At 39.6% G+C, this 25993-nt stretch overlaps 1 protein-coding gene across 3 annotated transcripts in view; it reads left to right on the forward strand.

The window, feature by feature from the left end:
• Positions 1-11116: 11116 nt before the first annotated feature.
• LOC132815496 (KH domain-containing, RNA-binding, signal transduction-associated protein 3-like) overlaps positions 11117-25993 on the forward strand; it is a 160471-nt gene continuing 145594 nt past the window's right edge. For all 3 annotated transcript variants that reach the window (XR_009644667.1, XR_009644668.1, XM_060824464.1), the window contains exons 1-2: positions 11117-11413; positions 11594-11685. Coding sequence is in view for 1 of the 3 variants with exons in the window: in XM_060824464.1 (XP_060680447.1) it covers positions 11595-11685 (91 nt within the window). In the remaining 2 variants the exon portion in view is untranslated. The remainder of the gene's footprint in view (positions 11414-11593; positions 11686-25993) is intronic.

Below are 25993 nucleotides of genomic sequence, written 5' to 3' on the forward strand. Positions count from 1 at the left end.
ACAACCAGTTGAAGTAATGGCTCAGAAATTCTGATCAGGGTCAGAAACATAATTTCTGATCTAAATCGGACAAAAATGATTACACAGCCACATTCAAATAAAAACAAATAAAATACTGTTGGTGGAAGCAATGCTTCAAAAGCTAGTGCTTCCAAATAAACCCGTTGGACTATAACCTGGTATTGAGCAATTTTTAACTTTGTCCACCCAGTCCAACACCGGCACTTCCAAACCACGTCTAGAGAGCAGTTAAGAGTCAACCACATTGCTCTGGATCTGGAGTCACATGTAGGCCAGACCAGGTAAATATGGCAGATATCCTTCCCTCAAGGTTTTTTTCCTTGACAATCAGCAAAAGGCATAATTAAACTTTTATTTCCAGCTTATTATTGTTTTCAAGTTTCACCACCTGCCATGTTTGGATTCAAACTCAGACCCCAAGAATATTAGCTTGAGACTCTTGATTACGATATTAAAATGACACTTCTGCCTCATATGAATGATGCACTCATCAGGACAATTTACAATTTACTGGGCAAAAGTGAGGACTGCAGATGCTGGCGATTAGAGTCAAGATTAGAGTAGTGCTGGAAATTCACAGCAGGTCAGACAGCATCCATGGAGAGAGAGCAAATTAGTGTTTGGAGTCTAGATAATCTTCATTGGAGCTCTAATGAAAGGTCAGCTAGACTAGAAATATTAGCTTTGTCTTGTCATGGATGTTGTCTGACTGACTGCGATCTCCAGCATTTGTTGTTTTCAACAAAACGTATCCTTTTTTTCAGCAATGCTCAAATTCTGTACCATCAAACAACTTTTTAATATTGCTTTCCTGAAAGGTTCCTCTTGAATCTCTGCCAATGTTAAATATTGGTCTAAATAATTCAATTTGCTTGGACTGTCTCCTTGTCAGATCATTCAGACTGCAATTTTGTGAGAAGAAGTGTTCACTCGTACTTCAGAAGTTAATTGTTTCTGTATTCTCGAGATACCTTGCAAATATTTTAAAACCATAAATTTCCACAAATCATTAATTTTAAAAGGGGTTTTTGCAAAGGTTACTCATGGTCCTTTCTTGGCATCTACAGACAAGCAGTTTGGAGAAAGGGAAAGAAAAGTAAAGAAACTTCAAAGTCAGTGAAATACATTTAAATGAATTTCCTGTTTTATAAACAAGCGTGGGAGCCATCAGTGCAGACCATGGTACCACAAATCTTTATTGGTCAGAACATTGAGTATAGGAGTTGGAATGTCATGTTGTAGCTGTACAGAACGTTGGTGAGGCCATTTTTGGAATACTACATACAATTCTGTTTGCCCTTTTATAGAAAAAATGTTAAACTTGAGAGGGCACAGAAAAGATTTACAATGATGCTGCCATAACTGAAGGGCTTGAGTTAAAGGGAGATGTGGAATAGGCGGGAGCCTTTTTTTCCCTGGAGCATCAAAGATTGGGAGGGGGTGACCTTATAGAGATTTATAAAATCATGAGGGGCGTGGATACGGTGAGCAGGCAATGCCTTTTTCCTAGAGTGGAGGAGTAGGTTTAAGGGGAGAGTGGAAAGATTGAAAAAAGACCTGAGGGGCAACTTTTTCACGCAGAAGGTGATGGGGGTATGGAAGAGTTGCCAGAGGAAGTGGTGAAGGTGGAAATAATTACAACATTTAAAAGACATCCTGTTATATAAATAGGAAGAATTTATGAGCCAAATACTGGCAAATGGGATTAGGTCAGATTGGGATGTCTGGTTGGAGTGAACAAATTGGACTGAAGGGTCTGTTTCTGTGCTGTATGACTCTATAAGTCCAAAAAAGAAAGTTTTTGAACCACAATTTTAAAATCTTAAGAATCTTTTGTTTCTTCAACTGAAGTCTGCTGCTGATGCAAGAATGCATAGATGCCAGTCATTATGAAGTAGTTTGCTAAAAGGATCACTCTGCATGTGAGCCTGGACAAACACACCGCACAACTGAACTGGACCCTATTCTCGCATCTCATCTCACCATGAAGCCTTATCAACAGGATCAAAAGAGGGAGGATTAATTGTATTTAATTTGGTAATAACTGAGCTCATCAGAGTTTGAAGATGAAATTTTAATTTTAAAAAATTTAGTAATGCACTGAGGTATAGTTATTCAAATAGGCATAAGACTATCTTCTAAATAAAAGCTATTTAATTCAATGTGAACACTGTGCATCAGATTTAATCCATTATATTCTTTTCTGGTGGCTTGACATATCTGACAGGAACAGCCAGTGTGGGTTGACTGTGAATGAATGCCAGGATTGCAGCAGGTAAACATTACAAATGTTAATTTGATATGCATCTAAATGAAGCCAGTTTTAATTTGAAATTGGACCATGCTGTGGATCTAGCCCACTCTGAACATAACACTGCAGAACATTAAGCCATTGGATTTGATTCTGCATATGTCAGCACTGCAGCTGATGCTAATGCACAAGTACAATACCAACATCTCCTTGTGCTAAAACCTTTACTTGACAGGCTGAGAATGACCTTTTTCTCACGAGTTTTAAAACTCTTACTGAGTTGAGAATTCACATTTGTGAATTTCAAAACTTCATAGGGCAAGGAAATTGAGGCAAAAGAAGAGCCAATACTAAATTTGGTGGCACAGTGGTTAGCACTGCTGCCTCACAGCACCAGACACCCGGGTTCAATTCCTGACTCAGGCGACTGACTGTGTGGAGTTTGCACATTCTCCCCGTGTCTGCGTGGGTTTCCTTCGGGTGCTCCGGTTTCCTCCCACAGTCCAAAGATGTGTAGGTCAGGTGAATTGGTCATGCTAAATTGCCTGTAGTGTTAGGTAAAGGGGTTGTGCTTCGGCGAGCCGGTGTGGACTTGTTGGGCTGAAGGGCCTTTTTTCACACTGTAAGTAATCTAATCTAATCTAATCTAAATTTACCTCATAGAAGACTGCCAAATAAAGTGAAAATCAAGAAAATTAAGGAATTTTAAGGTTTTCCCAGGTTCTGGGAAAGAATGGGTTTGAGTAGGAGATAATGCAGTATCTTGATTTCAATAGAGTGAAGATGAAGATTGGAAAACGGGAAAAGAAATGAACACCCTAGAGGATCCTATATTCAGAACTCAGAAGGGACAATGACAAAATGTATTTATATAATGCGTTTAGTCTAATAAAGTATGCCAAGGTGCTTCACAGTAGTGGTATAAGGCACAGTTGACACTGACACATATAAGGAGAAAGTGAGGACTACAGTTGCTGGAGATCAGAGTCGAAGAGTGTGGTGCTGGAAAAGCACAGCTGGTCAGGCAGCATTCGAGGAGCAGGAGAGTTGATGTTTCAAGCATAAGTTCTTCATCCTGATGAAGGGTTTATGCTCAAAATGCCGGCTTTCTTGCTCCTTGGATGCCGCCTGACCAGCTGTGCTTTTTCAGCACCACACTTTTTGACACTGACACACATAATATGATATTAGAAAAGATAGCCAAATGCTACATTAGAGAAATAGGTTTCCAGTAGTGCCTTTAAAAACTGCCAGATTTTTAATAAAATTTGGACTGAAACCTGGCATTTCAAACAAATTAATTCCATAATTTATCATCAGCAACCAAGGGGAGAAAAATGACAAACCACATCATCGTGAGGCTTTGCTATATGGTGAGATTGTTTCCAGTGCAGCTCTGCCCAATCAAATTTAAACATTCTTAAACTGAAAAGCAAAACACAGGAGGATTGTGGTTGGCTGGGATATTGGCATGCTGCAATGGGTCTTGTGAGGTATGAATTTCATTGAAGGATTGCATTCAAGATTTGAACAATCATCTGACCATGATGGGCATCATCAGGGGTTTAGATCACATTCCTTCTGACCAGATCAGTGATTTCCATTTAAGGATTATAGTAAATGTTCTTGCATTATGACTACTTACATTTGTGACTGGAAGTTAAACAACAGAGCTCTGACCCACAGCCGGCTTGTTGCTCTGCTGTATGAACATAACAGGGAATTCAATTTGTCACTATGGTGCAATGAATCCTCAAGTTATTGTGCTCCTTAAACCCAAGACTTTCTTTTCCTTAGAATGCAGGCACACCCTTTGGCTGACTTTACATAATGACATTTCTGTTGACATCTCCCAGAATATTGAGCAGAGACAGCTGCTAATTGAAGGTTTGTCTCGGGTGGCAAATATCCTTGTGCTGGTCAAAGTGTCATAGAGATTTACAGCACGGAAACTGACCCTTTGGTCCAACCCGTCCATGCTGACCAGATATCCCAACCTAATCTAGTCCCACTTGCCAGCACCCGGCCCATATCCCTCCAAACCCTTCCTATTCATATACCCATCCAAATGCCTCTTAAGTATTGCAATTGTACCAACCTCCACCACTTCCTTTGGCAGCTCATTCCGTACACGTACCACCCTCTGTGTGAAAAAGTTGCTCTTTAGGTCCCTTTTATATTTTTCCCCTCTCAACCTAAACCTATGCCCTCTAGTTCTGGACTCCCCAACCCAAGGGAAAAGACTTTAAAGGAGTAAAGGATGTAGCTAAGCATGGATATTTCATTGAGGGGGAGGTTGTCATCACCCCTTAGTCAGGCTTCCACCAAATCCAGTATGGTGACACATCCATCCATGATGAGCTTTTGCATAGGAAGAGCTTTGAATCATAAGATCTTATTTAGGCTGGCAAAGTCCACAATGGAAAAGTTGTGTTGACTCAATGAGTTAGATAGCATCGGCCTTGTGCCAGGAAAGCTGTTAACAGAATAAGATGGAGTGTTAATAAAGAGGTAGCAAAGAGGGCCTCAATGAACCCTTTGGTGACGATGTAGACTTATCGAAGAGGGACAGCAGCAGGAGAGTTGGAATGTCAAGAAGTACTTAGATTTAATTGAGAGATCTCAGAGCACAGAAAACCTGAAAGGGCTGCAATTAATTGACACACGATGACATGAGAGAAATATTTAGAAGGGGTAAAGAGAAACGAAACAAGAAAAGAGGTAAAGATGTTAAGTATAAGGCCCTGAGTTGGGACAAAGCATCGATCAATTGCCATTTATATTTAGAGATAGGCTTGGGCAGTGAGTGAAGTCCTGACATTTATGAAGAACAGTGTACTGAAGGATGCACTGATAATAATGGGAATAGGAACAAAGAGCCAGGAAGTGTGTAGAATTGATTGCCGGACAAGTGAAAGTTACTGGAAGATCGAAGAACAGCAAAGAAATGTACTTTGGCCTAGGAGACAGAATCCCTGGCTAGATACCAAACTGTATCTGATGCTGAAAAACCAATAGAACAAATAAGTTAGTCATAGTTTCTGCAGGGAACAGCAAAAATAGACTGTAACATAATCAAACTTACTTTGAACATTTAAGCAAGTGAGTGTTAGTCGTTTAGCAATTGGGTGTTATTTGTATTCACCTTTTGGGTATTAAGTGGGGATTTACTAATGTTCACAGGAGTAGGCTGAAAGAAGCATTGTTACATTGGATATGCATGATATTCAGTAAAATATTGGAGGTGTGTGAAATCTTGGCTTCAGTTCTATTCTCCATCTGACAATCTGTGCTTTAATAGAAAGTAACTGCTCAGAGACATGGCAACACAATAGCTCCATTTAGAAGTGCAGTTTTGATGTAACGTAATTTAAGGTAACCAGCACTTCACTTTGGAGAATCAACATAATTTTAATCACAATTTATGCCCACGTTGCTGACTACACTCAAAGCAGAAACTATACCTTCCTGAATGTTAAATTAAAGCTGAATTCCACTATTTCTGAATGTTATTCTCAATTGATAATAGTCCCATAAAGATACTTCATATTGTTATCCCATACAATGTATTTGCATCTGTTCTGGTTCACAATATATTAGAATCCTTACAATGTGAAAGCAGGCCAGTTGGCCCATTGAGTTCACACCACCCCTCTGAAAAACATCTCACACCACCCTTGTAAGCTTGCATTTCCCATTGCCAATCTACCTAGTCTGCACACCTTTGGACCACATGAAGAAACTTAACAGTTATAAGGAGAATATGCAGACTGCACACAGTCACTAAGGGTGGATTTGAACCCAGGGTCCTGGCGCTGAGAGACAGCAGTGCTAACCATTGAGTCACTATACTACCCATCAGCCTGACCTCAGAATAAAAAGATTATGGGCTTAACTGTCTCTTCAGTCTCAAACACAACTCAAGATGGCATTCGAAGAGCATTATTGCGGCAAGCTGACTCTATTTGAAGTATTGTATTTCAGACACAGAAAATGCTGGAGTATCTCAGCAGGTCTGGCAGCAACTGTGTATAGACAAACAGAGTTGAGGTTTTGAGTCCAATATGACTCTTTTTCTGAACTGAAAGGGACTGGAAAATGATAGCTTTGTGCTAGTTTTGAAGGGGAAGAAGGAGTAATTGGAATAAAAAGTGACAGTGCCTGTACAGAAGTCAAAGGTAATGGTAGTATCGGAGGGATATTGATGCAGAACAACTGTTAATGGTAAGTGTGAAACCTGAAGAAAACATCTCCATGTCAACAAGGCATTTGGGATGGCAGAAAAGGATGTAGTCAAAATGGAAGACAATGTTCATGGTCTGAATATGTTAAACTGAAATTGAGTCCTGAAGGCTATAAAGTGCCTGAGGGGAAAACGAGATATTGTTCCTCCAGCTTGCATTGGGTTATGCTGAAGGGCCGTAGTTGACAGAAATGTTACCATATAGTATGGTAGCCTGAAACAGTAAGGTTGAGGTCATTCTTAAGAATTGAGATGTTCATCATGCAAAATGGTAGCCGGTCTGTGTTTGGTTTCGCCAATGTAAAGGAGCCATATTGTGAACAGTAAACACATTAGAAATGATTAAATGAAGTACAAGTAAAGCACTGCTTCACCTGGAAGTGAGGAGGTGAATGGACAAGTGTTACAACTTATGCGATTCAGAGATCTCTAAGGTGGCAGGACAGGTTAATGGGGTTGTTAAGTAGGCAAATGGGTCACTTGCTTTTATTAGTTGAGGCATAGATTATAAGGAGAAAATGACGACTGCAGGTGCTGAAAATCAGAGTTGAAATGTAAGGCGCTGGAAAAGCACAGCAAGTCAGCCATATCTGAGGAGCAGAGGAATCGATGTTTGGAGCATGAGCCCTTCATCAGAAACATGGATGGTTGGTGGGGGGGGGCGCGGGGAGGGGGAGGAGGGGGGGTTGTTACTGTGAGATAAATAGGAGGATGGGGGTGGGGTTGGGAGAAGGTAGCTGGGAAGGTGAAAGGTAGATGCAGGTGAGGGGTGATGGTGATAGGTCAGAGGGAGGATGAAGTGGATAGGTGGGAAGGAAGATGGACAGGTAGGACAGTTCAAGAGGGCAGTGCCAAGTTGGAGGGTTGGATCCGGGATAAGATAAAGGGAAGGGAGATGAGGACACTGGTGAAATTGTTTACTATGCAGATTTGTTTACTATGTATTTCTCTATCCAAGGATGCTGTCAGACTTTCTGAGTTTTTTTTCAGCATTCTAGGTGCTTGTTTCTGATCTCTAGAATGTACAGTATTTTGTTTTGACTTGTTGCATTTCTCATAATCTGATTTCCCTCCCATGTGCACACAGCAGGTGAGTTTTACCTCCATTCCATCGAAACAAACCCAAAATGTAAATGATCAATTGAATTTCTATGTTTTAAAACCCCCAAATTCCTTTAATTCTCTCCTGAAGGTTTTTACTCAGGTCAGAATATATTTCCACAAAATTGACCAGTTCTATGGAAGAAATTGAACTAAGTTGCTTTATCTCAAATGAGTCTAGAGTCTAGGCAATGAGAGCTTTACTCTCTGAAATGTTGGGAAGTTCATCAGGTTGGTGCTAAAGTTGGCTTTCGTGGTACCCAGCAATCATGGAGGAGTTGGTTGATGTAAGGAAAGAGTTGGATTGTCTTTCTAGCCATTGATCTCACAGCTGAACCCTACTTGTATATCCATATGTGCCCAACATGCTGTAGTGTTATGAGGAAGCATTCAGCATCACAAAAGCTGACAGATTTTATTTTTCATTCATCTCAAAATTATTGACATAATTACTTCAGCTTTGTTTAAGAAATACACAAGTTAAAAACTTCAATGATTTAATTTATAAATGAATAATAATTTTTTTTTCAAAAAAAACTAGATATTGCATAGAATTTTTTGTCATAAGTAAGAGGCCAATGCTACATTTAGCCTCACCATCTCTATGAGAAAAAGATACTCAGAATCCCCATGATTGTTTAATAACAAATGGCCAATACTGCAGTGTTTGAATGTCTAAACATTAATTTACAACAAATGATACTGTTATAGTCATTTGGTGTACAGAACTTGAACTGCAGATGCTGGTGATCAGAGTCAAAAAGTGTGGTGCTGGAAAAGCATAGCCAGTCAGGAAGCATCCGAAGAGCAGGAGAGTTGATGTTTTGAGTATAAATGCTTCATCAGGAATGTGGGAGAGGCCCAAGAGGGCAGAGAGGGTGGGGTGTGGGGAGGGTGGGGCTAGGGGGAAGGTAGCTGGGAATCTACTGAGTCTGTTGCTCCCGATGTGGTCTCCTCTACATTGGGGAGACAGGACACCAACTTGCAGAAAGTCTCAGAGAACATCTCTGGGACACATGCGCTAAACAACCCCACTGGCCTGTGGCTGAACACATCAACTCCCCCTCCCACTCTGTCAAGCACATGCAAGTCCTGGGACTCCTTCACCACCAGACTCTAGCCACCTGATGCTTGGATGAAGAAGGCCTCAGCTTCTGCCTTGGGACCCGCCAACCTATTTTGTAGAATTGAAAAAGGCATGGTTCTGGTACATCTTTCCTACTGTAAATGCATGTTGCTGTTTGCCTAATATATGTAGATTGCTGTACTTATGAGACTGCCACACTGTGAGCCTGACTGATAATTTTAAATGGCACTGTGAAATGTTCTATCGCATCAGAACCATACAGTATGGAAATGACCCTTTGGTTCAACTCTTCCATGTGAACTAAATTTCCCATAATGAGGTGCAGGAGAAGGAATTTCTTAAAAGTAAAATGTGTGCAGCCCATTGTTACCTCAACATTAATGTACTTTTTCACACCCCAAATGTTGTCATCAATTCTGCAAGAAGAAATTCAGTAATTCTATTATCTCTAGAGCTCAATATTTTGAAAATACTTCTCTTAATTTCTCCAGATCTGGATAAATTAGAAAATATAAATCCAAACATCTTCCATAAATCTTCTCCAAAGGCATCCTTCATTTTGGAGAGTTGCTGTTCCACCCCAGTTCGTTCAGTGGCTCATTGCCATTGCATAATGGCTACTTGGACATGCAACTTAATGTTGCTTGAATAAGGTTTAACACATTCAGGGAAAGAGAGGAGGGAAGAAGAACAAAATTACTAAAATAAGATTTTAATTGCATTTGGAAAACAGAACACGCTAGCTTTCAGTCTTGCAACTTACAGGTGAGACATTAAATCAAGGACCGCCTACCCTCGCACAGTTATAAAATATTCCATAGCATCATTTCAAAGATTAATAGAGATATCCTGGCATCCTGGTCAATATTATGAATTGATCAATATTATGAAAAAAATCCAGTTGTTCACTATCATAATTCTAGTCATGGGAGTTTGCTACATACTAATTGCTTGCTAACTTTTCTAAGTTGAAAAAGAGACAACACTGTAAAAGTTCTTCACTGGCTGGTGGTAGTCATGATTTGGAGGTGCCAGTGTTAGACTGGGATGGACAAAGTTAAAAACTTACATAACACCAGGTTATAGTCCAACAAATTTATTTGTAAGCGTCAGCTTTCGGACCACTGTTCCTTCATCAGGTAGTCAGCGCTCTGAAAGCTAGTGCTTCCAAATGGACCTGTTGGACGATAACCTGGTGTTGTGTGAATTTTAACTTAGCTCACCATTCTTTGGGGTGGCTTGAGCTTATGAAAACGTAAAGAAAAAAATGCAAGTCCTGCTTTTTCTTTGTCTAATTAATGTTCTATTAATTATATTCGCATATTTTGAGTAGTAGTGATTTATAAAGTCATAGCATTGAATAAAATAAACGTATTTTACATAATGCAAATACTTTAACATTCAAAAACGCAGTAATTGTCTGGGGAAAGGTGCAGAGTACAATTTAAACCACAGGGAGGCAGTATTGCCACTTCCCAAAAAGTATACTGTAATGTTGAATTACTTCTCTCCAGTCAAACTGCAACAAGCATTGTCTGTTTATTGTATCCCCATTCGAAGATTCGGACCTATCAACCCTGCTTTATTTTCAGTCGAACTCAGTCAAAACACCTCATCCGTTTGAGAAATTAACAAAATATCAATAAACATGTTGCAATTCATTGCATCGAGGTCAAAATGAACGTTAAACATTAGCCAGGGGAGTAAAAACGAGATGCGCCAGATGTAGGGTAAATTAATTGGAGATGGCGAAGCTGGTGGAGAAGTCACTTTACTGCAGAGTTGGTTTGAGGACCTATTTTATCACTGGCTGTGAGATTTGGACTGGTGTAAATGGAGGGAGCAAAGTGAAGGATTTGATTGACAGGTCCCAGGTAGCAGAGATGAGCCTGGAGGTTGGGGATGATTGACAGGTCGGTGAGAGGGCGGGGCCAGTGAATGATTATACAGTTTAACACTGCTGAGGCTGTTTACTTGGCGGGGCCAGCAGAAGGGGAGCGGAATGCCCAGGTGAAGGGGCGGGGCCACGGGTTTGTTGACGTGCCATGTGCTTGGGTCTGGGGAACGGGGGTGATTGACAGTCCGGGGAACCTGGGGGCGGGGATAACATTGATCGACGGACAATATGAATGTTGTGATTGGACGTTGGTGAAAGGGCGTGGTCATGAGCGAAACGACGGGCCAAGGTAGTGGGCGGGTGATGGGATGATTGACGGACCTGGGGAGCGGGCTGGAAGGGGACTTTGAGGGGCAGAGGGAGGGGGGGTGTGAACGACGCCACGAAAAGCCCGGCTCCTATTGGCGAGGGCTGGATTGTCTCGCGACCGCCGGCAGCCACGGTCCAATAAGCGAGCGCGGACGGCCGTCTGATTGACGTGCGACCGACCAATGGCGCGAGGAGGAGGGAGGGGCGGTGAGATGGAGGAGAGGCTGCGGACGGTTATTTTTGATTTCTATTTCTCTGCTTACCCCCTCCCCTCATCGTCCTTTATAATCTGCGTTGTCGCTTGAAGTGGAGGGGGGATAAAAAAAACAACAAAAAAATAAAGAGACGAGGGCGAGGAAAGAGCAGAGCAGGAGTGAATTGAATTGAAGTGTGTGTTTGTCTGAGTGAGAGGAAAAGATAAACAGCAGAGGGACACGAGGGCGGCATTGACACCTCGGAGCCGGGATCTTTACACTCCTTCGGAATCGGGGTTCTTTTCCCTCGGTACTATATTTCAATTCCTTTTTTTTTCTTTTCGTTTTTAATATTAAGTGTACCAGTCGCGGTAAATTCTGCCGGCAGAGCCGGACGCTTTTTAATTTTTTTCTTCTCTTTCCCCCCTTTTACGTTGAATAACTGTTGTGTTTTTAAAATCATCCGAATCGCCCCTTTTTTGCTACACAGGATGGAGGATAACAAGTACTTACCCGAGCTGATGGCCGAGAAGGACAGTCTGGACCCGTCTTTCATCCATGCCACCAGGCTGGTGACAGCAGGTAGAAGAACCATATCTTTTATCGCATAAATAAAGGCAAACTTTCCAATTGTTCTTCATGGGGAAGCCGCACATTCACAGCAGATCGCTAAATTAGAACGCATTGGAGGATTTATTTTAAAAGAAACTTGATTGAGAGAACCTGATTTTTTTTTCCTTTCAATTTTGTGTTTTGGCTATTCTGTGAGGGTGTCAAAATAGTTACGGATTGAATGGGAATTTTCTGATTTTTCTCTCTCTCTCTCTTCCTGGAATCAGTAAGGTTTGTGCTGTTGCCGTTGCCTGTTAGTTTTGCACACTCCTGAATACCCAGACATTTCTTCTCACCCAAGGGGGCATGTGTCTGATTTTAATTTTTTTTTAAAAAATTGGCTTTTCTTCTCTAAACGTAGATTTGAAGAGTTAATTTTGTTGAGCAGTTTACACGATTGAGACTTGCGTGTAGATTTGCGAATGCAGGCAGAAAAAAATGCCGCCGAGCTTTATTTTAAATCGCTTGATGTGTTCGTGGTTTCATTCGTGTCTGAGTATTTAATATACTCTTGTTGAATCATACTTCAGCGTAGGTTAATTGGGCAGCGTGCTTGGTCCTGTGAACTTTAATAGGATAACTTTTTTTTTCTGTTGTCTTAAAATTTCCTTTTAAAAATATATGTATGTGGAGGCAGTAAACTCGATGTAAAATGAAATGATTTTTAGGTTATGGGACAGAAATTCTACATATATCTAAAAGACCTGTTTTTGAATATATAATGCATCAGTTAAATTGCTTGTTTGGACTGAAGAAATGTCACTCATTTAAAGTCTTTATTTGCAAGGAAGGATACTTGTAGTAAAAACTGGATCCTTCAAAGAATAAAATTGTTGGTGCTACTTCCAGCTGAATGTTAGAAGATTGTTTCAGTGTTCTTTGATTTATCTTGGTGTCTCCAAGCAGTGCTTTGGGAGAAGTTTGGAAAGATGGGTTAGCATAAAGTGTACCAGTACCAAAATATATAGATAAGTCAAAATCTAAGGCAAAATTGGTCTCCAGTTGACTGATGGCTGGGGATAAATAACAATTCTTTGGTAGTCTTTATTTTAATTGAATGCATAGTTAACTTTGATATGCCAAAGGTTTAACTCATTTATGCATTTGTTGATGCATTTCAAATTTAGTGGTTTTTGATTTTGAGCTGAGCTGCCATTGAACCAACAAAGATTAAAGTGTATCTTGGCTACTGTTTAATTTAATTAAAATAAGACTTCATCAATTAAGGAGTACTGTTTCATGGATGTATTAATGCCTTTTGTGTGCTGACTGACCTGTATGTAAACTTTTAATAGTTGACGAAAGATTCTGTAAATGCACATGTGGTATCTAACAATCTGAAGTTTATTATAGAAATGCAGATGTCTTGTTTACAATGTTTTCTCAGGGTGGCAACTTATTGTTAACTTTCAAAGTTATCTGATAAAAATGTTATATATGCATCTTTTGACTTGGTACATTTTACAGGCATGCTACCTTTACTGTTGCCTTACTGTTGTGAATTTTTATGATGGGAAGCCTGTAAGTTTTAATGGAACGTCAAACCCTCCAATACCTTGGTTAGCTAAAATTACACAGTGGAAGGGTTTTTTTTAGGAGAAAAGTATAAAAGTTTTTGGAGTAGTTGGTTGATGTGCATTTTTATTACAGTTGCCAATATGTTCACATGAAGCTGCTGATGTTCTAACTGTAACTAATTCGACTGTGTGAGGCAGTTTTGGGAATGGAGGCCATACAAGGAAATCAGTGAATGGATATTATTAGTATTTTTGGCTGCAAATCTAGCATGTGGTGTGGGCATTCTGCCCATGCACCTCCATGACAAATAGCAGTATGCAGCATGTAATGAATGGCACCCATTTATACTTGCTTTTGGAAGCACTTTACTTCAGTAGTTTAGGGAGAAATCAATAGTGTATGCCTCCGGAGGCGCTACTGCTGGCTTGTTTTTCAGGTCACTTCCACTTGAATTCAGGGCTGCTTCCTGTTGTTTCTTTGCAATACAAATGAAACTTGGTTGAATCAAACTTGGAACTACTTTGTGACTGTGTTTCTTTAAATGCTGTTACGTTCTTTTGTTAATCTTACAATTTCTCACAGAAAACCCATTTATGCTTGCATTTGGTTGGGTTGAAGTCACTTGACTCTACATTCTTCTTTTAAATATAAGTAAGCTTTTCAACTGATCTGAAATTCACATCTGTGAACTAGAATGTGATGAACAGTTAATCATTTAAATATCGAAAAGTAGGCAGGTGGGTCAAGGAACAACCTTGGTGCTTGTACATCTGCAGTCACTAAAAACAATTTATCGGATCAACTATCTGTAACATTTTTTTTCTGCAGAATTTGGCAAGAATGCAGCAAAATACTCTTTTTTTATTTTGTATTAAGTGTGCATTCTAATTTAAGTAGAATATTTTACAATGAAAAGATTTCTAAATTATTTGAATAACCCTTTTTCAGTCCTGTTGGTTGCACTTGTAATCTTCAAATCCAAGGGCTTGGAAAATCGTTAAATCTAATTATGCTAAAATTGGAATGTTCTGACTGTGTGCAGACTTGATATCTATTATTTATAGAGCTAACCTGAAATTGATAACCATGTACTTAAGATACCAGGTTATCTGCTGTCATAACTAGCTTGTGATATTTTGTGAGCACAAGTGAATGTATTATGAATTTGCCACACTGATGCTGAAAATTTGAGAAGACTATTTTTCTGTTAATATTTTATCCTTCTGACGGGTACATTCTGTGTAATATTTGGAGGAGATAGAATTCTATGTAAAGCAAGAACTAATTCAACAATCCTCTAAATTCATCGTACGAAACGAAGAAGTCTCTCATTACGAAGGTTGGACATTGTGATTGGATTAAACGTTAGATTTGTTGTGCATTAATTATATTTATTTATTTCAAATGATAATGGTTTATAAATTATGTTAAAGTATATGCAGAGTTGAGCTGATCAGACAATTGTAAGGATGATATGTCTTAACAACTATAGAATTGAAGTGACTATACAGTAGTGGCATGACCATTTCAAATGATACTGTTCAATTTAATTACAAAAGAAAAGTGTTGCGTGCCAGATATTTTGACTCCAGCTAGTCAGACATGTTATGACACATAACTAGAAGAAGTGAGGCTTGAACTCAGACCTTCTGGGCTGTGGGCAGTGATACTACCACTGCCGCAAGAGCCACAGTAGTGATGGGTTTTATGTTGGAGAGAAAGGGAGGTTTAAGGGAGAAGAGGAGCAAGTGGAACTGATCGTAAAGCTGCCCTAGAGCAAAAGACAAATTAAATGCTAATGGTAGTAGGGAAGTGATGTAGATGAGGCATAAGTGTTTATGGTATATGTTAATAGCAGAAAATAGGCCAGTTCGACTCAGAATAAACATCTGTAAGCAAGATAAGGTGGTGGGGATTGTGTTGTGGGGTAAATCAAATTGAGGACAGTGTTCATGGCCTGAAGCAGAAAATAAACTAGTGCTCTGGCAATTTGTATTGGATTTCATTGAAACTTGCAGCAGGCCTGAGATAGAAATATTGGATAAGAGCAAGATGGTGTATTGAAATAGTAAGTGACCGGAAGATCAGAATTGTTTTTGCAGGCAAAGCAGAGGTATTCAACAAAGTGGTTACTAGTGTGCATTTGGTTGAATGAATATAGAGGAGACTGTAATGTGATCGGCAAATGCCATAAATTAGATAGAAAGAAAAGTAAGTCTGTGCTTTACCTCTAAAGTGTGTTTTGACTGTTAAACAGGGGTGGATTGCAAGTGGTTAGGAATATATTAGGGTTTGGGGTGGTGTGATGGATGTTTAGTAATGAAGCAGTGACTGAGTGGACCAGGATGTTGCAAAAGGAAAAGTCACTTGGAATGCTGATGGGGGTGGTGAAGATGTCTTGAGGCAGTACTTCAGACAGCAGCAGATGATCCTTTTGAATGTGGATGCTAGTGGGGTGGCAATAAGATAATTTGTTTTGGAAGGAAGGAGAACATGTGAGGACAAGTGCAGCAAGTGTGCTGGGCATAGCTAAAGTCCCTATCAACCATGCAGGGAGAAATCATCAGTTGAGAATAAGGTGGGCATGTTGAAAGCAACTGATGGAAGGTCACATCGGAGCAAATGTAACAGAGTTGGGGAAACTGGGAGAGTGGAATGGAGACCATTTTTACAAGAAGCATATGTGGGGAAGTGTAGTCAAGAGAATTGAGGGAGTCATTGGGTTTGTGAAGAAAATTTCTTTCCATAAGGAAGAGTCAGGATGAAAGCAGGAAGTAGCACCCATTCAGTTATCGACGTACGGAGAAAGTTACGGCAGTAACCCATTGAATATTTGGGGAGTTCTCAACTAAAGAGGGAAGTGCAGCTGAAAGCAGAAAATGAGGTCCAGGTAGAGGAAGATTATTGGAGATAAGTTCTTTAAAAATGGTCTGTGAAACAGGGAGAGGACTTCTTTGCAAAGCAATATCTAATTTTCTTGTTTAGTTTCTTTAAGGTCTACAGAGACATTGAAGCCTTCTGTTCACCTTGTTCTTTGATTTTTTTTTGTCCTTTTTTATTTGAAGATTCATGTAAAGGAGCCTTACTTTTGATTAGCCTTTTGAAGGAAGTGACTGTCTTCCTCCTAACAGTAGTTTAACCTTGTAGAACTGTTTTTCTAGAATATCAGGATTTATACACCATTATATTTGAAAATGACTTTTAAGATGTTCTACGTTGAAAGATTGAAATGATGTTGATGATAAATTAACAATTCTACATGGCTGATTAACATTACCATGGAGATGGATCTTGAAAATGAAACAGCCTGTAGATCATTATAGAATGGGTTGCAGTCTTTCCTGAAAACATCAATGAGCCTCATAGGCTGCACAAACCTAAGAGCAGAGAGATACTTCTTTAAGCAGCAAATTTCCGTATTCACTATGTGCATGGTTGCTTAAACTCTTGTAAGCTCGGTCTCTTAAACTATGATTGAAAATTCAATATAGCTTTGGCTAGAGAGAGGGATCTTTCATTCATCCCTCACTGAGAAATTAGTTTGGGGAGTAGAAATAGGTAAACAACATTATAAGCCCTGACATTCTTAATAACACTGAGGATTGAAGACTGACAATCCATCCACGATCACAGTAACTCTGGTGGTTGTTGTTGGCTAGTGTGAATATCTTGCAACCTTCTTCCCAGTAAAACAACATAGGGCAATTTTTAAGCTCCAACAACCAATCCACCCAGACACCTTGTCAGGTATAAATCAGAACAAGTCACATTGCATCTTTCATTCCAATATTTTACTCTAAATTAACGAGATAATTCCAACAAACTTCACTTTTCATATTTTCCTAAAAGTAAATTCATTAACCTTGTTTAATCAAATTAGAAAAACAATGCTACAAGGCAAATTACTAACTGTTAGGAGAAAGACAGTCACTTCCTTTTTAAAGGCTAAGCCACCTGGTAGTTAGAAGGTATTTGGAAATCTAAATGTGTTCATTAAGTTACCAAAATTAGGCTAATTAATAAGAACCCAAGGTGTTAGGGGTAGTATATTAGCACAGATAGAGACTGACCAATCAGTGGAAGACAGAGCTGGGGCAAAGGGGTCACTTCTAGTATGGTAACCTGTGATTAGTGGGCCACAGGAGTTAGTGCTATGGCCACAAATATTTGTTGTTTTTCTCTGCCATTTTAAATAATGGAAGTGAATGTGTTAAGTTTGCAGGTTAGCACAAAAATGTTTGGGAAAGTAAGTAGTCAGGATTATGGAGTTACAAAAGGATATAGGTAAGTTGGGTGGAAACTTTATAATTGAATGTAATGTGGGAATGTGCAATGTTATGCATAGAGGAACTGAATATTTACATTGAGCAAGGCTGCAGAACACAGATTTGGGGTTCCTCAAATATGAATCGCAAAGCTTGCAACCACATTCAGCAGGTAAGAGAAAGGGAAATAGACTGTCAGCCTCTAGTTTAAATGGAATTGGGTATAAAAGTAAGTTTGGTCAAAATTAGACACCTCACTAGTCAATAAAGTTGGAAAACTGAACTATTTTACTCTCCTTTTATCTAAGGAAATGAAGGCAGTCCAGAAGAGGTTCATTGGGTTTATTCCAGGTTTAGAGGGGGTTTTCTGATGAAAGGTTGAGTATATTGAGCCTGAACTAATTGGAATTTAGAAGAATAAGAAAAGGCCTTATTGAAGCATAAAGGTTTTGTTGGGGTTGATAGGGTAGATGTGGAAAGCTTGTTTCCCTTTTGTGGGATGGTCTAGGACTAGGAGTAAGGGGTTGCCTGTTTAAGACACTCACTACCTTCAGAAAAAGATCCTCATCTATGTGGAGTTCTCTGCCGCAGAGCGCATTTGAGGCTGGTCATTAAGTATATTCAAGGCTGAGATTGACACAAACACGCTTTTAAAATTAGGAAATTGAGGATTATGGGTAAAATGCAGAAAGGTGGAGTTATTTATTATTCACTGTTAAGACATGGGTATTGCCTGCTTGTGCAGCACTTACTGCCCATGTCATGTTGAGGATGATCTTGCATGGTGGAGCAGACTGTGGGCTGAATGCTCTACTACTGATTGTGTCTTTGTACTTGAGAATATGAGAACTAGTTTGCTCTGGTACTTGGAGAAATACTTAGAGTTAAGGGTAAGAGCGAAGGGTGGATTTTGGGCATTTACAATATTGCAGATGGGGTCTTTTCTGTACAGGGTGAGTTGCCTAGGAAATAGTATTTAGTCAATGCTGCTTATTGTTTGTTTGGTTCATTGTTAGAATGAAAACCTTGAATCTCATAGCTCCTCTTCAGTCACTTACTCCACTTTAATTTCTTAAGTTATTGATCTCTGGGAATTGTAACATATTTTCCAAATATACTAATCAATTTTTGTTTCTTCAGTTTTGTCAGATGCAATGAGAGATTCAGACTTTTTCAGTATTTTGTTTCTGTTTGATAAAACATCAGTGTGAAATCATTCAGAGCATATCACATTTTTGGTGGGATGGAATACAATTCACAACTGGTATACTTGCAAGAATCCATTTTGGTAGCAATGAGTGCTTCACACAGGAAAGTTTGGAAATTGGCTAATGTAATGGAATGAGTACAACTAAATGGGAAAATCCAGTTGAGTATTACTTGAAGGATTCTCTTTTTTTTTAGATCTTAATAACCAATCAATACATGATAATGAATGGGCTATAGGATCTTGCAATGAATGCTTTAATTAGCTCAATTCCCTATTCTAGCCATCTAATCCACACACAGGAGTATTCATTGCCTTGTTCAGTGGATTATGGAATCCTCGTGATCCTGTTACTGAGCATTGGTGTTAATTTGTTGTAAGTCTGTGTATTCATTAACAAGCTCAGTGATGATAGTGACAATCCCTGAGCTATCTGTCTAATAGTTGTAATGTAAATTCCAAAGCACTTGATTTTACAGTGCAATAGCTGACATGGTTGAAGAATTTCCTGTTCCCAGTTCATCATAAAATCTGATTAAGGTTTCAATGTAACTGTAAAGGTAACCAAGCCATTATAATGTTGTCATTGGTCTCATAGCTAGAGAGTTTTCAAAAGCAAATTTTTTTTTCATTGATGGGTGATGAGTCATATGTAATGATTTCAGTTTAGCAACCACAGAGCTTTGTTGTGGAGAATCTAAGCAGCTCCTGCATTAGTGGTTTCTCAATGAATTTTGGAAGTAATTGTGCTATTTTGGGAATGTAGTTACTGCCATTCAACCACTCATTGACCAGGGCAAATGGCAAATTAAATATTTTATTACACTTGTTTTTGAGGACAGTATTGTAGATAAGTATGTTTGTTTTAAAGTTTGTTTTAAACCTTGACCTCCACCTATCAAGCTTTGGGTAGATTAAATCCTGTCGTTTGTGATTAAAAATACAAGAAGCAATTTGGTACTGAATACTGTGCTCTTGTGCCAGTAATATTTGCTACACCTTTTTGCTGTTACAGCTCAATGTTTTTAAAAATGTATTAGTTGTATGCTAAATTCTGATGTGTTTTTGGAAGTCTTTTTCAACTAATTTGAGTAAACACTTCTGTTAAGCCACCCTGTCATATAAGAGGGCCCTTGCTTAATGTATTTTTTTTAGTCATGAAAAGTGGACATCACTACCTAAGCCAGCATTTATTTAACATTGGACTTAGAATTAGAAGGGAACCAATATCCTGGCAGAGAGATTTGCTAGTGCTACTTGGGAGGCTTTAAACTAGTAAGGAGGCAGGGAGATGATGGTGAAAGAAGTCTGAGGCAGGTATGGTTGAGAAGAGGAATACTTGAAATAGTCAAGAATAGGCAAGAGCAAAGCAGAGAATTAGATAGGATTAATACATTTAAACTGCATTTATTTCAAAGTAAGAGGCCTGACATGTAAGGCAGATGAATCTAGGGCATGATTAGGAATATGGGACTGGAATATTATAGCTACTACAGAAACATGGCTCAGGGCTGGATAGGACTGGCAGCTTAATGTTCCAGGATATGGATGCTGATAGGAATGATAGAAAGAAAGTGCAAGAGAAAAGGGAGAGTGGTGTTTTTGATTAGGGATAACCTTTTATGCCTGTACCTGGAGAGGATATTCCTGAGAGCAACTCCAGGCAAGTTATTTCAGTGGAACTGAGAAATAAGAAAAGGATGATCCCCCAATTGGGGTTGTAATACAGACCCCCCCAATAGTCAGCAGGAAATTGAGAAGCAAATTTAAAGGCAATGTCAGATATCTGTAAGAATGATAGCATTGTAATGATAGAGTATTTTGACTTTTTCCAATCAAGGACTGGAACTGCCACTGTTAAGTGTTTGGATGGAGACTAATTTGCTTAATGGGTATAAGAACACTTCCTTGTTCAGTATGTGGATCAACCCCTACAAGAAGCAAAACTTGGGCCCCCTCCTTGGGAAATAAGGCAGGGCAAGTGATTTGTGGTGTCAGTGGGGTGCACTTTAGGACTGATGATCATACTTCTGTTAGCTTTTAAAATAGTAGAAAAGGAGAGCTCTGGTGTAAAAAGTTGAAGAGGTGTGGTGCTGGAAAAGCACATCCGGTCAGGCAGTATCCAAGGAGCAGGAGAATCGAGGTTTCGAGCATATGTTCTTCTGGAATGAGGGGAGTGGGGCCCAAGGGTGTTGAGAGATAAATGGATGGAGGGTGGGGCTGGGGAAAGGTAGCTGGGCATGTGACAGGTAGATGAAAGGTCGCAGAGGAGGGTGGAATGGATAAGTGGGAACGAAGATGCACAGGTAGGACAGTTCAAGAAAGAGGTGCAGAGTTGGAAGATTGGGTCTGGGGTAACTTGAAGAGAAGGGAAATGGGGAAACTGGTGAAATCCACATTAATCCTATGTGGTTAAGAGTCCCAAGGCAGAAGATGAGGTGGTTCTTCCTCCAGGCGTCAGCTGGCTAGAGTTTGGTAGAGTATGTCCTTGGTGCCTCCCAGCTCCTTCCCTGCCTCTGCAAGAAGTGCAAAACCTGTGTCCACACCTCCTACCCCACCCCACCTCTGTCCAAGGCTCCAAAAGACTGCATCCACCTCATCTAAAAGGTAATGTTGGAAATTGGGAGAGGCTGTTCGCAAGTAAAAGGACAGTTGGAAAGTGGAAGGCCTTCAAAAATAAGGTAGAGTCTGGAGACAGTATATTCTTTAGTGTGAAGGCCAAGGCGGATAGATGAAGGGAATGCTGGATGACTAGATAATTTGTGACTCTAGCCAAGAAAAAGGAGACATTTGGGATTTAATGAATCCCTGAGTATCAGGGAAGTAGGAATATATTTGAGGGAAATCAGAAGGTTAAAAAGGGGACATGAGATAGCTTTGGCAAATAGTGTTAACAAAAATTCAAAGAAATTCTACAATCACACTAAGGGCAAAAGATTAACTGGGGAGAGAATAATCCCTTTAAAGATCCATAAGGCCATCTTTGTAAGAGACCTCAAGAAATGGATGATATAATGATGGAGTCTTTTGTCTGTGTTTACTGTGGAGAAGGATATGGAAGCTAGAGAACTCTGAGAAATAAATACATATCTTTAAATCTCCACATTAGGAGAAGGTGCTGAACACCTTAAAATGCATAAAGGTTGGTAAATCCCTGGGACCTGATCAGGTGTATTCTAGAACTTTGTGGGAAGCTAGAGAAGTGATTACTGGGTCCCTTGCTGAGATGTTTGTCATCAGTAGCCATGGGTGAGGTGCTGGAAGACTGGAGGGTGGCTGATACAGTGCCATTATTTAAGAACGGTGGTAAGGAAAAGCTAGGGAATTATAGACCAGTGAGCCTGATGTCAGTGATAGCTAAATTGTTGGAGGGGATGATGAAGAACTGGATTTACATGTATTTGGAAAGGTAAGAGCTGATTACGGATAATCAATGTGGGAAGACCAGTTTCACTAACTTGATTTGAGTTGGTTTTTTTAAGAAATTACAAAGATTGAAGCAGAACGGTGGACATTGTCTTCCATGACAGACTGGTTAGCAAGGTTAGATCACATGGAATCCAAGGAGCGTTGGCCATTGGGATACAAAATTGGCTTGAACAGGGTTTTGGTGGAGGGTTGTTTTATAGACTGGAGGCCAGTGACCAGCGGTGTGCCATAAGATTGCTGCTGGGTCCATTGCTTTTTGTCATAAATGATTTGGTTGTGCACATAGGATAAATAGTAAGTATTGCAGATGGTATCAAAATTGGAGTAGTGGGTAGTGAAGAAGGTTACCTAAGGCTATAATGTGGCCTTGATCAAATGGGCAAATGGACTGAGGAATGGTAGATAGTGTTTAATTTAATGAATGTTTTGCATTTTGGTAAGGCAAATCAGGGCAGGACTTGCACTTAATGGTAAGTTTTGGGGGAGTATTGCCAAATAGAGACCTTGGGGTGCACGTTCATAGTTCCTTGAAGGTGGAGTCACCAGTTGACCGGGGAGTGAAGGAGGAGTTTGGTATAGTTCTCTTTATTGGTCACTGCATTGATTATAGGAATTAGGATGTCCTGTGGCTGTACAGGACATTGGTTAGACCACTTTTGGAAAACTACGTTTAATTCTAGTCTCCTGGCTATGGAAAAAATTTTTGGGGGTCAAAAAGTGTGGCACTGAAAAACACAGCAGATTGTGCAGCATCCAAGGAGCACAAGAATCAACGTTTTGGGTATAAACCCTTCATGAGGAATGTTGTTCAGCTTGAAAGAATTCAGAAAAGATTTACAAGGATGTTTCCTGTGGTTGGAAGATTTGAGCTAGTGGGAGGGGCTGGATCTATTTTACCTGGAGCATCTGAGGTTTGGGGGTGACCTTATAAAGGTTTATAAGATCATGAGGCCTGGATAGGGTGATCTGCCAAAATCTTTCCCCAGGTTAAAAGGAAGTCAAAAACTAGAGGGAATAGGTTTAAGGTGAGAGGGAAAAGATGTTAAAGGGATCTAAGGGGCAACTTTTTCACGCAGAAGATGTGTGTATGGAATGAGCTGCCAGAGGAAGTGGTGAAGGTACAACTACAACATTCATAAAATCATCTGAATGGGTACATGAGTGGAAAGGATTTAGAGGGATATAGGCCAAATGCCGGCAAATGTTTCCGTGCTGTTATAACTCTGACTTGTTGTGAAGAAATATTAGTTTAATTCCAACTCAGGATGGTATGTGACTTGGAGAGGAATTTGCTACTGGTGGTATTCATTTTGTACCTGCTACTCTTATCTAGTAGGACAAGAGATTACAAATATGGAAGTCTGAGTTACTGTGGTACACACTGTGGATTGGTGGTGGAGGAGTGAACATTTGAAGGTGTTTGGAGTGCTAAGAGGGCTGCTTTGTTTTAGATAGTATAGAGTTCTGTGAGCTGCACTCAGAGGCAATTGGAAAGTTCTTTCGCACCCCTTACTTGTGCCTGTTAGATGGTGAGCAGGGCTTTGAGGCGTTCTATGAATTTTAATCACTGCAAGTTTCCCAACCTCTGACCCGCTCCTGTAGCGAGTATTTGTATGGCTAGGTCCGTTCAATTTCTGGCCACTAGCCCCAGCATGTTATCAGTGGGGGTTTCTGTGATAGTACCATCACACTTGAAGTGATGATGGTTAGAATCTATTTTGTTAGAAATGGTTTTGGGCAGCATTTGTAGCAGTAATGTTACTTGCTTATCATCCCATTCCTGTCAATGGACATAGGTAACTTCAGTAACTGAGGACTCGCTGATGCTGACAACTGTGTGTAATTGTCAGTGAGCGGCTCCACTGCTGACTGGCCGAGTAAATTATTCTGAGGAACTCTTGATGAAATGATTTACTGACTTCTTCCCAAAATCCTAACCATCTTCCTTTTTAGATATTCTGTGGAGAGTTTTCTACAATCCTAATGGACTCTAGTTTTGCTCAGGTTTCTTGGTGCTACACTTGGTCAAATGCAGCCTTGTTGTGCTCTCATTTCCCCCACTGGGGAAATGTTTGTGCTTGAATCAAGGCTGCAACGAGGTCAGGAGTTGAGTGGTCCTGCTGGAACCCAAGTGAATATCAGCAAGCAGGCTATTAAGTGCCGTTTGGTAGCACTGTTGAAGACCCTTGTATCACTTCACTACTGACTGCAGACTGGTGTGATAATTGGTTTGGTTTGATTTGTCCTCTACATAAAAAGCAGGACATACCTGTGCAATTTTTTCCATTTTCTTGGGTAGATGCAAGCTTTATAATTGGACTGGAATAGCTTGGCTAGGAAGGCACTAGTTCTGGCACAACCTCTTTCAGTACTATTATCACAATGTTGTCATGCCCATATTCTATCCAGGCCCAGTCCCCCCAGTCATTTGTGCTTATCACATGGAGTCGATTGAATTGTGAAGTCTAGCATTTTAAGATGCTGCAGATACCAAAAAGGGACTGAGATGGACAATTCATTCTACCTTCCTTTTTGAAGATTCTTACAAATGCTTCAGTGTGGTTTTTAGCACAGAAGGTGACTGAGGCTGGGGATATTTGTGGAGCAACCCTCTCAAAGTTGTTTAGCTGTCCACCACCATTTGAATGGATGTGGCAGGGGTGCAGAGCTTGGATCTGATCTGTTTGGCATGTGATCGTTTAGCCCTATTTATTGCATGCCATTTCTGCTGTTTGGCAGCTTCACCAAAGTTGCTCCTGGCATGCCCTCTTGCACACTACTTTGAATATGAAAACTGGACTGTACCTTTTTTGCCTTGATTTTGATGGTAGAATGTGTGGTATACAAATGCAGAACTGTATTAAAACACAATCTGTTAACTTTAAAGACCTCTTTTTGTTACTGAACCTGGTTATCTTTTCAGCACAGTTGTAGATAGACATTTTGTATTCCTGAAACTTGATTTTGGCAACAATGTTTTTGGATCTGTAATTTGGAATAAAAGAATTGATAATAAGCAAGGTAATTAGGTGTCAAAAGTATGTTTGTGTTGAAATTGATTTTAGGAATGAAAACATGTTGTTTGGCTTTGGAAAAGTATGCTTTTAAAATTAGCTTCTAGGGTCAATGAATTGTGATACTGCAGCTATGAAAGTCATTTGGAACAGACCCCTGAAATTGCCCTTTTGATGGTTCTGCAATAAATTTGCATATACATAAAACAAAGACAATTTTATCATCAGTGTCAACAATGTTGGGTGCTTTGCTATCCTCTCCGCTTTTGTGAATGTTCATTTGGTTTCCTTTATGCGTTACATTTTAGTATAGAAAATTTTGTCTTTTTTGAAGTCTTTCCTAAATTCACCTTTTCCAATATTAGGAATCTCTTCTTTTGAAGTAGTAATATACCCCAAATGCATCTACTTCACTCATTGTTTTTAAGGATTCTTTTTGGCTCAAAATGTATCCCCTTAAGTATGACACAGCTTTTAAATTCATTTCTCAAACACAATAAATTACTATTTGCTTGTTCAATAATTGTTTTTTACTTTTTTCAAAAAATTCAATGCCACAGCCATCCAATGATCAATAAGTTATACTATGCTGAGTTAGCTTTGTTTAGAAAGATTGATTTCTTTATTTTTTTTTCTCTTGCTGGTTTCTCAACATTAGAGTTGAGCATTCTCATTACCATATCAAACAAGGAAAAAAGTACATTTGTTTAGGCGATACCTCTTTTATATTCTGATTTTTATTTTTTAAACTTCAGTGTTTGTATGAGAGAAAGCTTGCTTGGACTTTTTTTTAAAAGAAAGTTTACCAATGCAAATGTATTACCTTATGACCCAGCATTGCCTGA

The sequence above is a fragment of the Hemiscyllium ocellatum genome, chromosome 4 (assembly GCF_020745735.1).
Source record: "Hemiscyllium ocellatum isolate sHemOce1 chromosome 4, sHemOce1.pat.X.cur, whole genome shotgun sequence".
Classification (NCBI taxonomy): Eukaryota; Metazoa; Chordata; class Chondrichthyes; order Orectolobiformes; family Hemiscylliidae; genus Hemiscyllium; species Hemiscyllium ocellatum.